The following is a 14,104-nucleotide window of genomic DNA, read 5'->3' as shown; positions in this document are numbered from 1 at the left end:
TCCCCTTTCTTGTGGTTTATTTTCACACCCCAAAGTACTCCTAAAACAAATAAGGCGAAGTCGCTTGCCCACTGCCCATCTACTTCCTGAGAACTGTGTTTTCATATTCCTGCTCCCCAGCCGCCTGACAGTGATACCTCGCTGGACAGCCGGAGCAGCAGCTCAGCAGGCAGCCTGCAGACCACGCTGGAGGACAGCCTCAACCTCAGCGACTCTCCTCAGTGCACCCTGGATCTCCCGGTGGCTCTGTGTCCTATGCCAGCTGCGGACAGCCAAAGACCCCTGGCAGCTCCCCTCTCCCCTGCCTCCCGCCGCCGGAGCCTGCGGGGCCGGGGGCTCTTCAACCTGCGAAGTATGTGTCGTCATCAGCGCAGCCACAGCAGCGGTGGGAGCACCAGTCCCGGCTGCACTCACCATGACTCCATGGACCCCTCTGATGAGGAGGGGGCGGGCAGCAGCCTGCGGGGGGGTGGCAACAACAGCGAGCCCTCGGAGACCCTCAGCAGCCTCTCGCTGACCTCCCTCTTCTCGCCCCCACCACCAGGGCTGACCGTGGTGAAGAAGTGCAGCAGCACCAGCAGCCTCCACGCCAGCCCCTCGCCCCGCCGCCCCGCCATCCACCACGCCAAGCCCTTCTACACCGTTGACCCCCGGGGCTTCCTCTCGATGCCCTCCTGGGTGACGGACTTCTGCAAGGACACCCCCTCGCCCAGGGAAGGAGAGGAGTCAGGCGGCCCCGACAGACTGGGGGCAGGGGACCGAAGCTCCCCGCTCCCTTCTGAGCTGGAGCTGGGCGATGGTGTCAGCAAGAGAAACAGATGAGGGTCCCTGAGGTGCAGGGAGGGAGCATTCGGCCGCTGGCATGGGGAGCATGTTTCACTAGCTTCTCCCCAGCAGCAATTCCAAAGGATTTGCAAGAAAAAGAAACAGGCAAACAAAAATTTATAAATATATAGATACGTAAATATATATATATATTTTATATATATATATATATATATATAATAAATACTCTGATACCGTACCTCAGAGGCGTGGGAGAGTGCAAGCAATACGGGAATGGTCCTGCCTAAGGGCAAGACCTGGACCATCACCACAGAGACTATAGTGACAAGAAAAGGCCATGGGGCTTGTAGGGACAGGCCCCTCCAGCCAGGTGACTGCCACGTGGCAGCTGTTTAGTTATATACATATACATATACATATATAGAGAGATCGATTTATTTATTTTTTTTACCAAGAGATTAAGAATTTCAGAAAGTACTAAGGAGGAACAAGCGAAGAGGGGCTGAAGGAGCTGCTACACCAAACAGGCAGGGTGGCAGTGAAGGGAAGGGAAGGGAAGCAGGGTGAGCAGCAAGGGAAGAGCTTGCCTTGCCTGTTTTCTGGGAACTTCCTTATTGTCCATGCTTCCGTTTCAAATGTTAAAAATTGTGGGCCAGATCTTCATGGCAAGTGTAAATTGGCAAAACATGATTGTATGCTATTGGTGTAAAGCAGCAGAGCTCTGGCTCGAGGTGGATTCACGCTGATTTACAGCAGGTGAAAATCTGGCCCCAGCAGCAGGGAAAAGCAAACAGCCATGGAGCACGGGAAACATTTTGAGGTGAAAAGCCTCACTTTGAAAGGAATGTGTGAACACAGCAGGCATGATCATGGGAGGAGGGGATGGAGGCTACATGGCATATTTTTGTTGTTGTTTTGTTGGGTTTGTCTTTTTCATTTTCCAAAGAAAGAAAACTGCTAAGGGAAAAAAATTACAAGACTCATGGAGAAATTTGAAGTGGGAGAGGCGGGATGGAAGGAAGGTGGGAGGTAAAAAGGGGAGAGCAAATTGAACTTTTCCTCCTTCCATTTACAGTAATTGTGATTTCTTTTTTTAGAAGCCCAAAGGTCCAAAAATCAACCCTAGAAAAACTTATCTGTTATTTTTGTATCTATAGCTATATATATTAAAAGCAAACAAAAACTAGAATATTAAAAAATACATAAAAGCAAAGGGGGCTTCAACAACACAAAACTCAGTCAGTTCCCTGGCCGAGGGCTAACCCTGTTCCAAGTTCTAGTGGGAAGACCCAACAAGGACAGTCTCAACTCAGTGGTGACTGCCTCCTCTCCAGCATCATCCTTTGGTGTTTTCCTGATTTGCATCAGTGTAGCTGGGACCAGAGTCCTATTCTCTGCCAACTGTGGACATGGAGAGCAGGGAATACTGATGGGTGTGGGGATGTGTGTGCATACAATTGTAAGGGTGTTCATGTACGTTCTGTCCAGGCTGACTGGCTCACCAGCTGGAGAGACGGGTGAGAGGGACAAGGAGAACTGCATCTCTCCTTGTTTCTGCCTTGCATGGCAGTGTGAGTGGAGAGAGCTGCACTGTGGAGGGTGAGGGCAGATCAACTTCTCTAACCATGACCTGCCTCAGGATCCAGGATGCAATCCAGTGAACACAATCCTCTCCCAATGTGGTTGGAGCAAGGCCTCTAGAGGCTGCATCCCTCCTTGCTTTTCCAGAGGTATAACTGCACAAATCTCCTTCCTGGCAGGGCCAACCTGGATCTCCTCCTGCAGCAATGTCAAGGTTTTGTACCCTTTCCAGATTTGCAGGTGGGTAAGAAAACCAGCCACTTGAGAGGGACAAGGAATTTCAGACATCATCTGCCACCCCAGCAAGGTTCCACTAAGGTGTGTCAGAGAAGGTGGAGTGGGAAGGGCAGCAGGGAGAAGCCAGCCACCCAATGGAGATGTGAAGGTTTGGAGGCTGGTGCACCGAGAAGGAGCAGGGCTCCCTCAGGGCTTCCTGTCCCATTTTTTCCATCAGAACAAGAGGGCCCCTGCAGCCCTCACAGAGGTCTCCCAGCTGGCATATGAAGCATTGTGAAGTGGGCGACACAAAACAGATGTTCTGGTATTATTGTGACCCATCTGACTTTAAAGCAGCTGCTGCATCTTACAAACCGGGGCTGTAAGCAGTGAGCACAACAAATGGGACCAACAGCCAGGAAAAGGATAATTACTGTGTGAACTTAATTTATTTGCTGGAAGGAGTGTTTGCTGTGTTGCAAGTGTGCATGCTGACTGCAGGGAGGTCAGACCTGTAAGGAGAGAAGAGGAGAGCCTGGGTCCTTGTCCTTGCAGAAAGGATGCAAATCTAGTTTTATTAAAGCAATAATAAGGGTCTTTAAATGCTTTTTTTGCATTGATGGTTCTTTGGGTGAGTTGCCCGTGCTTGCTGTCCTGAGGAGGGACGAGACACATGGTTTCACATCCTCAGGGAAGGAGGGAAGTCGCTCCCCAAATGGCTGAACAATGAACTTGGGTTGCACAAGGCTTAGACCCAAACCCAGAGCTGCTTTGAAGCCAGAGGTAGGGCTTACAAAAAAACCCCAAACAGTTGAAACCTATCCAAACCCAGGACAATTCAAAGCAGAGTGTTTCCTGGAAGATGGCCATAAGGAGAATGGAGGTGGGACTCCAAGCTGTCCTGGTAGTTGTGTGGGCCGTGAAATGTTTCAGTGGAGGAATGGGAGAAAGGTGAGAGATCAGTGTGGTGCTAGACAATACCCCAATATTTGATCATGAGAGAAACATGACCTGCACTTGGGATGGCTGGGAGGAAAGAACTATCAAAAGATGTTGGGGAAGATTGTGGTGATGACCTCACGGGGGGACTACAGCCCCTAGGATGGATGCTCTCTCAGCTTATTCTTGGTTGTCCATGGAAGTGACTTGCAAGGAAAAACATCTTTGTTTCTCCTGTGGTTTGGGGTTCATGGCAGTCGTTTGGCTCTGAGAGTTGTCTCCCCTTTGCCTCCCATCAGGGTCATGCCAGCTCTCCCATCTCCCTGCAAAAGGGCATTCACTCTCTACCATATAACTTCAGCAAAAGGCTTCTGCCTTAGGAAGGAGGTTGCCATGGAAACAGAAGACTAGGTTATCTTTAGAGAATATTTTGTCTCTCTCTTTTAATTATTTACTAACAGTTTGAAGAAACATCTATCCTTTCTGAAAAGGAAGCAGAATACTCAACCCCAGCAAACACTTTGGTTTTTTGCTGGGGATTTCTGTGGCGGGGCAGGTTGTACAGTTTCTCTTGGCAAGAGCTGCCTTTCCCAGCTATGCTTGGCTCTTGGCACACAAAAACCTCTGTCATCACCCACCCACCTCCCAGACAACACCTGAGGGTAGCCCAGGATTTGCCCAGGCATCTTTTCAGCCTCCTGTACTCCCCACTTCCTACTGGGGACTATCGCAGGCAGTTCCTGCCAGGACGCTCTTTGCTGCCATCAGCCCGATATCACTCTGTTTTGTCCAGCTGCCACACTACCCTTGTGCCCAGCTCTCCCCCACGTCTGCCACTGAAAGCAGTCCCTCTCCCTGCTCGATACTGAGCTCCTCCTTGAGCTCACACATTGCTGCCATGTCCTGCTCTCGCTGCTGCTGCTCTTTTTATCTTGGCTCAACAGGTGGTTTTCTGAGTCTTTTTTTCTAAACCCTCCCTGTAAATTTTCCTCCTCTACCATGACCTCTGGGCCTGTTAGTGTTTTTTATTGCAGCTGCAGAGCAGAGCCCATCCCTAGTGCTTCCCACCTTCTCTTTCACATGGAATCCACAACTGCTCCAACCTGCCCATGGAAAACACACCAGTATTCAGTATTTCTTCTGCACCCAGAGACTCTGACTCAGCACAGTCAAATGAGTGAAGTATACCACTAGATGTGCTTCTCACGGCTTCTCAGTCTTCATCTGTCTTCCTTACTACTACCAAAAATTCCTTATGAAATTAGGTATATAGGAATCAATTGCCAGTGTGACCACTGTTTTCTTTCATGGAAAGTTGGCAGTGTGATGCATTTGGGTTTCTGGGGGTTTTTTGTGGGGTTGGGGTTTTTTCTTTCATTTTGGGGATTTTTGTGAGGCCAAGTCCTGTAAAGGACTGAATACCACGAATCCTCTATGAAATTAATGAGTTGAGTAGGACTGGGGGAGGGGGAAGGCAGAAGCTGAAAACATTACTGACCAGAAAATTAATTTTTCAGACAGAAGAAATATAAAGCAGAAATCCTTGAAGTGTTCAAGGAATAGAATTTTTTATTTTTCCTTTTAGCTGAAAATGAAAGGATTCCCGCCAAAATGGTTCTCATGTTCAAAATGCTTCCATAGGGCATCACAGAGGTATTGTGTTCTTTTTGGGCCGTGGTGACTGAATCCTCGAGACACCAGGCCAGTCATCCACCCACAGGGCACTGAAGATTGGTCCCCAGGCAGTGAGGTGTCTGCAGGACATGTGCCCTGCACACACACCTTGCAATGAGGGCAAAAGTCTTTGTAACACCAGCTCAGGAGCAGACACTTAATTTTAGCCAATATAATTAAAAACTTAACATTTCTTATGGAAGATAAGGAGGTAAGCAGCTTTGGTTCACTTGTTTTTATCACAAGAATTTCACAGAGAAGAAAAAAACTAAACCCCACTGATTTTTTTAACTAGCTAAGATACAAAACACTTGTAGGAAGAGCTTGGTACTTTGCAAAGTCAGGCATCTGGATGTGTGCCACCCAGTTTGACCTGACTTTCCAAATATCTCCTTCCCTAGTCATCATGAATACTTTATCTTATGAGATCAGCCTTACTTCGGTCTTTTTTTTCCCCCATGTTATTTTTGTTCCTTGCTAGGGAGTGGTTTCCAGTAGGAACTCACTACCTCCATGTCTTTGAGTTACCACTCATTTTTTTCATCTCATTTAGACATATATATTTCTCCTCTAGCAATTTTTCCTTCTTCTACATATTTCCAAGCCACGCTTTGAGCAGGAGCTGGCAATCTGCTGTTCAATATTTATGCCTCCCGGCCACTTCTAGAACAGATGTGCTCAATTTGCAAGTAAGGAGCACTCACCCCCAACAAAACCAGCCAACCATACTCTGTGTTGCAGCGTGCCTCTGCTTTTGCTCCAGCATCAGCTGTGGCAATAAGGGCTCTGCCCTTCCCCTTATGCCAGTGATGGGATTGCACAGATGAACCTTGTGACTGGGTTCATTCTCACTTTGCATATCAGCACAGCTGCTGAGCATCTTTCATGCTCGTGACATTAGTAAGAGAAGGGGGGACTCAGCACCTCATGAAGTTGCTCCAGTGAGCAGCTGGGCTGTTGCCATGTAAAGCACAGCAGGCTCCAGCTCACACTCCCTCTTTGCTGTGCAGCGCTGTGGGCACAGAGGAATACAAATCTTTTTCCTTAGCAGTGTTGTCTGTAGTCGCCAAAGTCAGAAGATACAGCTCTCCCTTCGTCTCATGGTCCACAGAGCAGAATGATAGGAGTAAGAGAGGCACTATTTTTCCAAGACATTTTCCTGGAGACCAGAGCACTTTAACCCGCTGTCTTATGCTGCTTTAATTATCTGTATTGGTTTGGAAAACTTTGAAAGGTGCTGTAGCTTTATTTTGGGTTTTTGAGGGTTTTTTTTTGCTTCTGGTTGCTGCAGCAGTGTTGGTGCACACAGTACACCATGTAAAAAAAAAAAAAGCTCCTTCTGCAGCATTTCCCCTCTCTTTCCTCCAGCTTACTCATCCTGGATGATTTTTTTGCACTGCAAGCTACCTGCTTGTGCTGACCACAGTGTAGTGGGATTTGTCATTGCCACCACTTTCTTTCTCTTCTTTGCTTTCTTATGACTGCTGCTAAGGGAATAGCACTGAATGTTCCTTCACTGGAGTCTGTCAGAGACTGTCAGAGTATCTTCAAAAAGAGGGCTAGCAACCACCCAGCACAAGCAAGCAGGGCAACCATCCCTCCTTCAATCAGAAACACATATGAGCTAAGATGCTGCTTCAAAACAAATTGTCAGCAATACCATGGGATGTGAGGATGACAATCTGAAGAGAAAATATTTTTCAGTGAAACATCTTTAATCTGAGCTTTTGTTCTTACATTGAAAAGTGCCTTCTTAGGGAGAGAGCCACCCACACACAAGCAGAAGTGTCATTCAAGAACCCAAGGTATGTGGTCCATGCACAGGCAGGTATTTCTATTACCCTGCAAGTTCTTGGCATAAGCCTTGCTATCAAACTATCACAGCTTTGGAGATGAAGTATCAGAGGAATCCCCCAGATGCTACTCATCTTCAAAAAAAGGGACAAATTGGGCAGGCTGTATCAGGTAAGCTTTCCTCTAAAACTACCACTGTCACCCTTAGCCGCATTTAATAATTGTTGGGCTGATAACAATGAAAGCAGATAACCCCATTTCTCCTTTCAATTACAACTTCACCAACACAGTTAATTTATGTTCTCACACACTTCTCCCACCTCCTTATCTGAACCGTATTAAGGGTTTGTTTCAAGATTTGTTCTACGCACAGAAATACTACACACATTCTAGATAACAATAGATCTTTCTAAGAAAAAAACTGTGTGCAATGTAAATGGGATGATGTGGATAAAATATCTGCTTTTGTGTGTATAGTCCCTCTATATACATATAACTGACCTGTCCCCCTGTATGTTTATATTTCTTGGCACAAATTTTTGAGATTACCTTCCATTGAATGTAGAGTTAATAACACATGAGAGACTGTTAATCATTGGCCACTGATTAGTTTCTGCTGTTATTGTAAACCCAGGCATAGGAGATAAATCAGGAAGAAAGAAAAAGAAGGAGAATAAAAAGGAAACTTACAACAAACAACATGGCATTAAATTAAAAAAAAGAGAGACTATTCTGAAAATCCCTCAGTGTATGCTCAATATTTATTCTTGTGCTCCCATAGTCACTGATGCTTCCTCTGTGTGTGTGGGCGTAGGCATATACCTGTTTCAGGGTGCCTGTGGCTTATAATCAGACCTCCCACTGGTCTCTTTTTTCAAGAGTATATTAAAGCAGTAAACAGCCCAAACTGCTGACATGGGACACTGCTCACCAGCAGCCCTCACAGCATTGATACAGTCAATGTCTGGGCAACATTGTCTGTAACAAGTTGCAGAGGTCTCTGCTTGCTCTAGGGCAGTAAGCCCCCTCCAGCAGTGCACCATGGGCCTGGAGCAAGGAGCAACCTCAAAGTGTTGCAGCCTGAGGGGCACGACTTAGCTGCAACCCATGCTAGCCATCACTCAGGGAGCCAGTGTCCGTGGGCAGGGGAAATAGGGGTGTTGGGGCTGGTGGGGAGCTGGAGCAGATCACACAGTGGAGTACACAGGAATCTGGGGCTGTTGGAACTGCCACAAGTGTGTATATGTGCGTGTACTTGCATTGCTGGGGACCACCAGTACCCTCCTCGCACCGTGTACATTACTACTCCATCTGCAATTCAGAATTTGAACTGTGGCACTTCAGCATCAATGATTTGCTCAGGAACCCAAAAAGGTCACAGGTCCATATCAAAACATGTTGAAATACTCTCCCTTTTTGGAAAGGATGTTCTGGCACCTACACGAGGGATGCCATGGAAACAGCAGCTCTCTGCAGTAGAAACCACCAGCATGCAGGGCCCTGGCTGGGGTGGGCAAGCATGGCAGCCACCCCTGCACTGATCACATTTTTGCAAGGTTAGTTATCACCTACCTGAACATTGCTCATACATGGGGTTTTGCACATGAGATGGAGACAGTGCTGGCAGCCAGAAGGAACCAGGAGTCCCAACATCCTGGAGCTTGTTTAAAGTGAGCCTGTTTAAAGTCTGACTTGGAATTTTGCTTTCAGTTCTGGCCACCTCTGACGTGGGCACGTCTGAATAGCCCAAAATCTCATAGCAAAGGAAGGGTGCCTGTGCAACTGCTGGTTCTGTGACTGGAGTCAAGCCCAGGGCTGTGAATCCTGCTCCAGAGTAATCCCTCTGGGCCTCATCCATGCTCCTACTCAGGGACCACTACAGAGGCTGAGCCATTCACCTCCAACCCAGCTAACTCCAACACTCTAATTGGGTGGGACCAGTGGCAGGCTAATCCCTGGGGCTGGGGGCACTGACTCCTTCCTAACCTGACTGGTAAACAAACAGCCTTTCCTTTTGGGCTTGTGTGGACACAGCATTTTAATGTTTATTTGTGTCCAAGCAGCCTAGGTAACAAAGAGGTGAGAAGGCCTGAGAGAAACTTGCCCTTATGATGGAGAAAGATAGTTAAGGGTACCTGGAAGAGAAGATCTGACTGCTGGCTTGAAACTTGAGACAGATGATTCACCTTGAGGGACACCCTGAGGGTACAGATTTCTTCCCTCCAGCCTCACCCTCGCTTGCTGATGCATACTTCTGCTCTGTAAATACCTCAGGAATCAATGCAGTAGATAATGTGGCACTTTTGACATTTGAGGGAGGATTATCTTAGAAGTGAGTGTATAAATCTGCTTCATCAAAGGACCAGAGTTGAAAAGCAGATGCCACCTTGCAGACCCTGCCTGTCCAGGATTTCTTGGTGGCAACCTCAGAGGGACAGGCCCCACATGTGCAGGAAGCTATGGGGCTGTTGCAAGACTGGATGAGTCCAAGCATGTACGTAGGGAGGAAAAGAGGCAACCTGGTTGGTTGTGTTGTTTGCTTTGCACTGGTGATGATGCAGTGGTATCATTTTCACACTAAATGCTAATTTTCTGCTTTGCTGGCCTCAGAATCACCTACATTCGTATCCTTCATTGCAGCAATTAAAGGGCTGGGTGCTCGAGCTGATGCACTTGCAGTGAGCATGATTTTAATCGGTGTGCACGGGAGAGGAGGAGTGTGATTGCCTTGCTGTTGCTGTGGGAACATGAGAGCCCATGATGGGCAGGAGAGACCCTTCCCTGGTACATGAGTACATCAACTCCAGCCCAGCGCTGGACTGGAGAGTGCAGGTTTGCCACATCTTCCACGTCTCCATCTGGTCAGGAATTGCTGTACAACTTCAGCAAAACATTGGAACAAATCACCTGCTCCTCTGCCTCCTGTTTATTCCCTGTGATACCACCCTCAAAGGTGCCATGCACAGCACTGAGGTCCCCAGCCGATTTTGAGACAGGCTGAACATCACTTGCCTGTCCCCTCCAATGGGGAGGCAGGGCAGAGGGAGAGGACCACACTGCACAGGTAAGATTCCCAGGTATGCCTATAGGCAAAAGGAGGACATTACATAGGTCCCTGCTGTGAAACAGCATCTGAGGTTGCTCTGCACAGGTGGTCAGAATAGTCTATTCGTAAAAGTGCCAGGAAAGATATCACCATATAAGTACTTAAGCATTTACACTGTTTGCCTAAATCATAAAACTTGTGCTGCTGGATGTGCTCACAGATCCCCTCTGCCTCTCCAGGTGGCTTAAATGTCCCTCCAAAGGGGAACACAGGCTGTGACACTTGAATCCTTGCTGCTTTGCTTTCCCTCCATGTGGCTCAGTGACCATGTTTGTGGGGAGGGGATCACCCTGTTGGGGTCCCCAGCAGAGCTGTACCTCTCCCTGCTGCTGCCACAGTACTGGAGGAGTCACAGTAGCTGACATGGGCAAAAACCCACTGATAGGTGGAGCGGAGAGGGGGCTGGGGCTCCCCTCACTTTGGGCCCTATGCCAAGGGATTTCTATGTGCAGGAGCATCTTCGGGAAAGCTACATCTAGGGAGAGATCAAACTCACGTCAAAACTGCTGGAGCCAGTGGGAGGGAAGCAGGGGGTAACAATATTTCTGGAACAGAGACAAGCTTCCTAGGTCATCATTTCAGCTCCGCCTTGAATGTACCCCAACTCGTTCCCAAGCTCCCTTCTCCTCTTTTAATCCCTTTCTCTCCTAAGTTCAGGTGTTTGGTTCCATGGAGATCAGTCATCTGATATGGGGGCTGCTTGTGCAGGTCGGTCTCCTTACACACCTTAAGACCATTGTGTTCCTCAGCGTGGGTAATCATGTTTTTTAGGTCCCTTTCAGGTTTAGGAGTCACCACTGTGTTAATGCTCCACGCCTGACATGAACGTCTATGCTGAGCCAATTCCCCCAGTCCCACCCTCAGCTTTCAGCATCACTTCTGCTATATCCTCTGTCAAAGGGACTGATGCAGGTCCCCTTCAGGAACCGCCCCAGTCACCTTCAGGGTCCCAATGCCATCCAACCCATAGGAAGGACCCCATGTCTCCTCACAGCCCATCTCACATTGCAAGTGCTAAAAAGCAGGAATGGGTGTGGGAAAAAACATACTCTTTCTACAGCTACTCCCAGTAGTTCTGAGCATTCTTGCAACTGTCCTGAGAAGGAAACCTTCTGTTCATGCTGTCTCTGAGACCTGGGAAGGGAAAAGGAGAAGTTAGCTAATCTATGCTGGGTGTGTGGTACGTACCCAGGAACCAGACTCAGGGCACACCAAACTCAGGACACACCAGTGTCCAAGGTCAGGAACAGAGGGTGAGGAGGCAGTGCCAGGTGTCAGGCAGGGATGCACTCAGCCTGCAGGGCTGTGGGCCACAGGGGATTGCAAAGACAGACCTAAGCTTGCTTTAACATAGGTGGTCTGGGCACTTAATTGTGAAAGAGTGGAAGGAGAAGGCTTGAGCATGAGCTCACCATCTGCATGTGGGACATGAGACCGCATAGATCTGTGCCAGTGTAGTTTCCCTGCTCTGTGTACCCAGGCTAGCATGAAAAAAACTAGCCTGGAATGACTTTACTTGCTGCAGATCTACGCTGGAGACCACAGAGACATGTCTCATATCTGTCTTACTCCTTGACTCCCCATTTATCCATCTGATCATTTAATAGAATCATAGAATGGCCTGGGTTGGAAGGGACCTTTAAGATCGTCTAGTTCCAGCCTCCTTGCCATGGGCAGGGACACCTTCCACTTAGATCAGGTTGCTGAAAGCCACATCCAACATGGCCTTGAACACTTCCAGGGATGGGGTAAGTCCCTGTCTGTCTTGTTTCCCTGTTTCATGGCCCACCCAGTTTTTGCGGCAGTCAGGGGTAGTAATTACAGACAACACAAAAATCAGAGGAGCAGCTGGTTTGGTTCTCTTCACCAGGTCAGAGAAGATTTTGAATCCTGTAGCCAGATTAGTCACCATATCTCAATGCCTGTCCTGTTCCTACCTGTGAATTTTGTCTCAGGCATTTGAACACTCATCCTGTTTTTTCTGGAGGTTTTAGCAGTGCCACTTCTCTCTGGTCTTGCAGGAGGCTGGGTAGCCTTGGTAAGTATGGGCAATCCAGAGCAAACAGCCCACACACACCCTTCAGCGTGGCAGCTGGAGCAGCTGGGCAGCTGCTGGGCAGCTGGGCAGCTCAGAGTTGCCTTATGTGTGCAGGACAGCTGTACATCACAGTTACAGAAGAGCAGGCTTTGTCCAGCAATGGGCTACAAGATACGTATACACATATTTATGACCTTCTGTTTCCCAGACATGGGCCAGCCTGAAGGACAACATGGAGGATAAAATAGTTAGAAAGGAGATGGGTTCTTCCCTCCATTGAACTCATAGCTCATGCCCAGCAGGACTCTCTGTCAGGCCCTATCTGACCTCCCTAAAAAGCATCTCTTCTGTCTGGGCCAGCAGTCAAGAAGGAAGGACAGATAGAGCAAGCATAACTAGACCAGAGGTGTATGTTCATTATTTAAAAAAAAAAAAGAAGTTTGTGACAAGCAGCATCTGAAGCAAGCTGTTATTTCTCTTTTTATTATGGACAGATGGGCTTCCAGGGCTCAGATACATGGGCAGGGGCAGGAGATGCTTGCAGGGTGAAGGGGCCACATTTGGATCCACTGCACATCCCAATAAGTCTGTGTCAGCGAGGGCTCCCTGCTGCAGAGGGGGAGCAAGACCCCCTCTGGGGAACAAGACCCTGACTGGGGCAGACACAAGCTTGGACAGATAAGCAGTGAGATCCATCTCCCTCCTTCAGAGGCATAGGTGAGAAGGGAGATTTCTCCTTCTCACTGTCTGAGCTTGGAGCTCAGCCTCTATTCCTCCCGCTCTGCACTAAAGACAACAAAAGGAGGAGAGGAACGGGAGATTGACAGCCATGGAAGATTTCTGTTGCTGTTTAGGGCAGACCTCTCTCCATCTCTCTTTTTGTCTTTCCATTTTTTTTGCCATCTCTCTCTTTGTCCTTCCTCCACCTGCAAATCTTTCCCTCAAGCCAAGTCCTCCTCTCCCTTTTGTCCTCATTCTCCTTGCCTTTTCAGTAAGTGAGGAATTAAATAAGCCTCTGTGGAGACAAACCCAGGTAGTAGCCTCTCCCTTGATTTCCTGGCTAGGATATCAATGCAGTTAAAGAAGAGACATCTCCTAAGGCATTTACTTTTATATCAAGTCCAGCATGCAGCAGGTCAGCGTTTGGAAGCTTCCTTAGAGCAAGTGCTCACTGTTAGGTCTCAGAGCACCTACACACCCAGGTACCTGCCACGCAAATAACCACAATAAGCACCCTCCAGGCACTGCCCCACATACTAAACCGAGGAAGGCGGGGTCTGACCAGCACCAAGGGCTCTCCATCAGTCAGATGAGCCCCACCTGAAAACAGTAATAAAGAGGGGTATAGAGTACCATCCTCAGGGTGTTTGTATTTAGTGGGTAATGAAGGAACCTGAAGGTAGTAGGAGCAACTTAAAGAAGGAAGGATGCAGAGGAAAGCCTTTTTTACTCTACAGGATGTTCTTGGCTGGGGTTGTCCTTTGGTGCTGGTATCTTGCATCTGTGCTGTCAGAGTAAATAAGCCTCCTCTTGTAAAGGCTGACCTCAAGCTGTGTAGTAAATTCTGGTACCAGCCAAACCTGCACTCAGTCACTTGCAGCGGTATGTTCCTTCTCAGTATGATGCTGCTGTATTGCTTTCAGCACAAGCGCCAAAGGCTGTGAGATGCTTTTCCTTTGGGACTCAATTCCAGGTACAGTGCAGCATCTGGCCAAATTTTTTATTGCTTGTTCTCATTCCTCACATTGCAAAAGCAACAAAGTTTCCTGTTACTTTTTATGCCATGTTTCTACTTGAGAGCTGGCTTAATCTTTATGCTTTCCTTTCCCTGTTAATCTCAGGATTAAGAAAAAGCTGTGGAAGTATGACTTGAGCTTTTAGAAATATTTTCTGCTTTAAAATAATAATTAAAAAAAGAAATTAACCTGCAATGAGCAATCCTTTTTATTTAGAACTGAATTAATGAATTT

At 47.9% G+C, this 14,104-nt stretch overlaps 1 protein-coding gene across 4 annotated transcripts in view; it reads left to right on the top strand.

Annotated features, from left to right (window-relative positions):
* Window positions 1–7,751, top strand: part of CACNA1I (calcium voltage-gated channel subunit alpha1 I) — a 92,558-nt gene extending 84,807 nt beyond the window's left edge. For 2 of the 4 annotated variants that reach the window (XM_032688588.1, XM_032688586.1), the window contains one exon: window positions 121–7,751. In XM_032688588.1, coding sequence (XP_032544479.1) covers window positions 121–822 — 702 coding nt within the window. In that variant the 3' untranslated portion in view covers window positions 823–7,751. The remainder of the gene's footprint in view (window positions 1–120) is intronic. The other 2 variants (XM_032688587.1, XM_032688589.1) reach the window with 2 other exon arrangements.
* The last annotated feature ends 6,353 nt before the right edge of the window (window positions 7,752–14,104 follow it).

This window comes from Chiroxiphia lanceolata, chromosome 5 (genome assembly GCF_009829145.1).
Source record: "Chiroxiphia lanceolata isolate bChiLan1 chromosome 5, bChiLan1.pri, whole genome shotgun sequence".
Classification (NCBI taxonomy): domain Eukaryota; kingdom Metazoa; phylum Chordata; class Aves; order Passeriformes; family Pipridae; genus Chiroxiphia; species Chiroxiphia lanceolata.
This window is presented reverse-complemented; position numbering and strand designations above follow the sequence as displayed.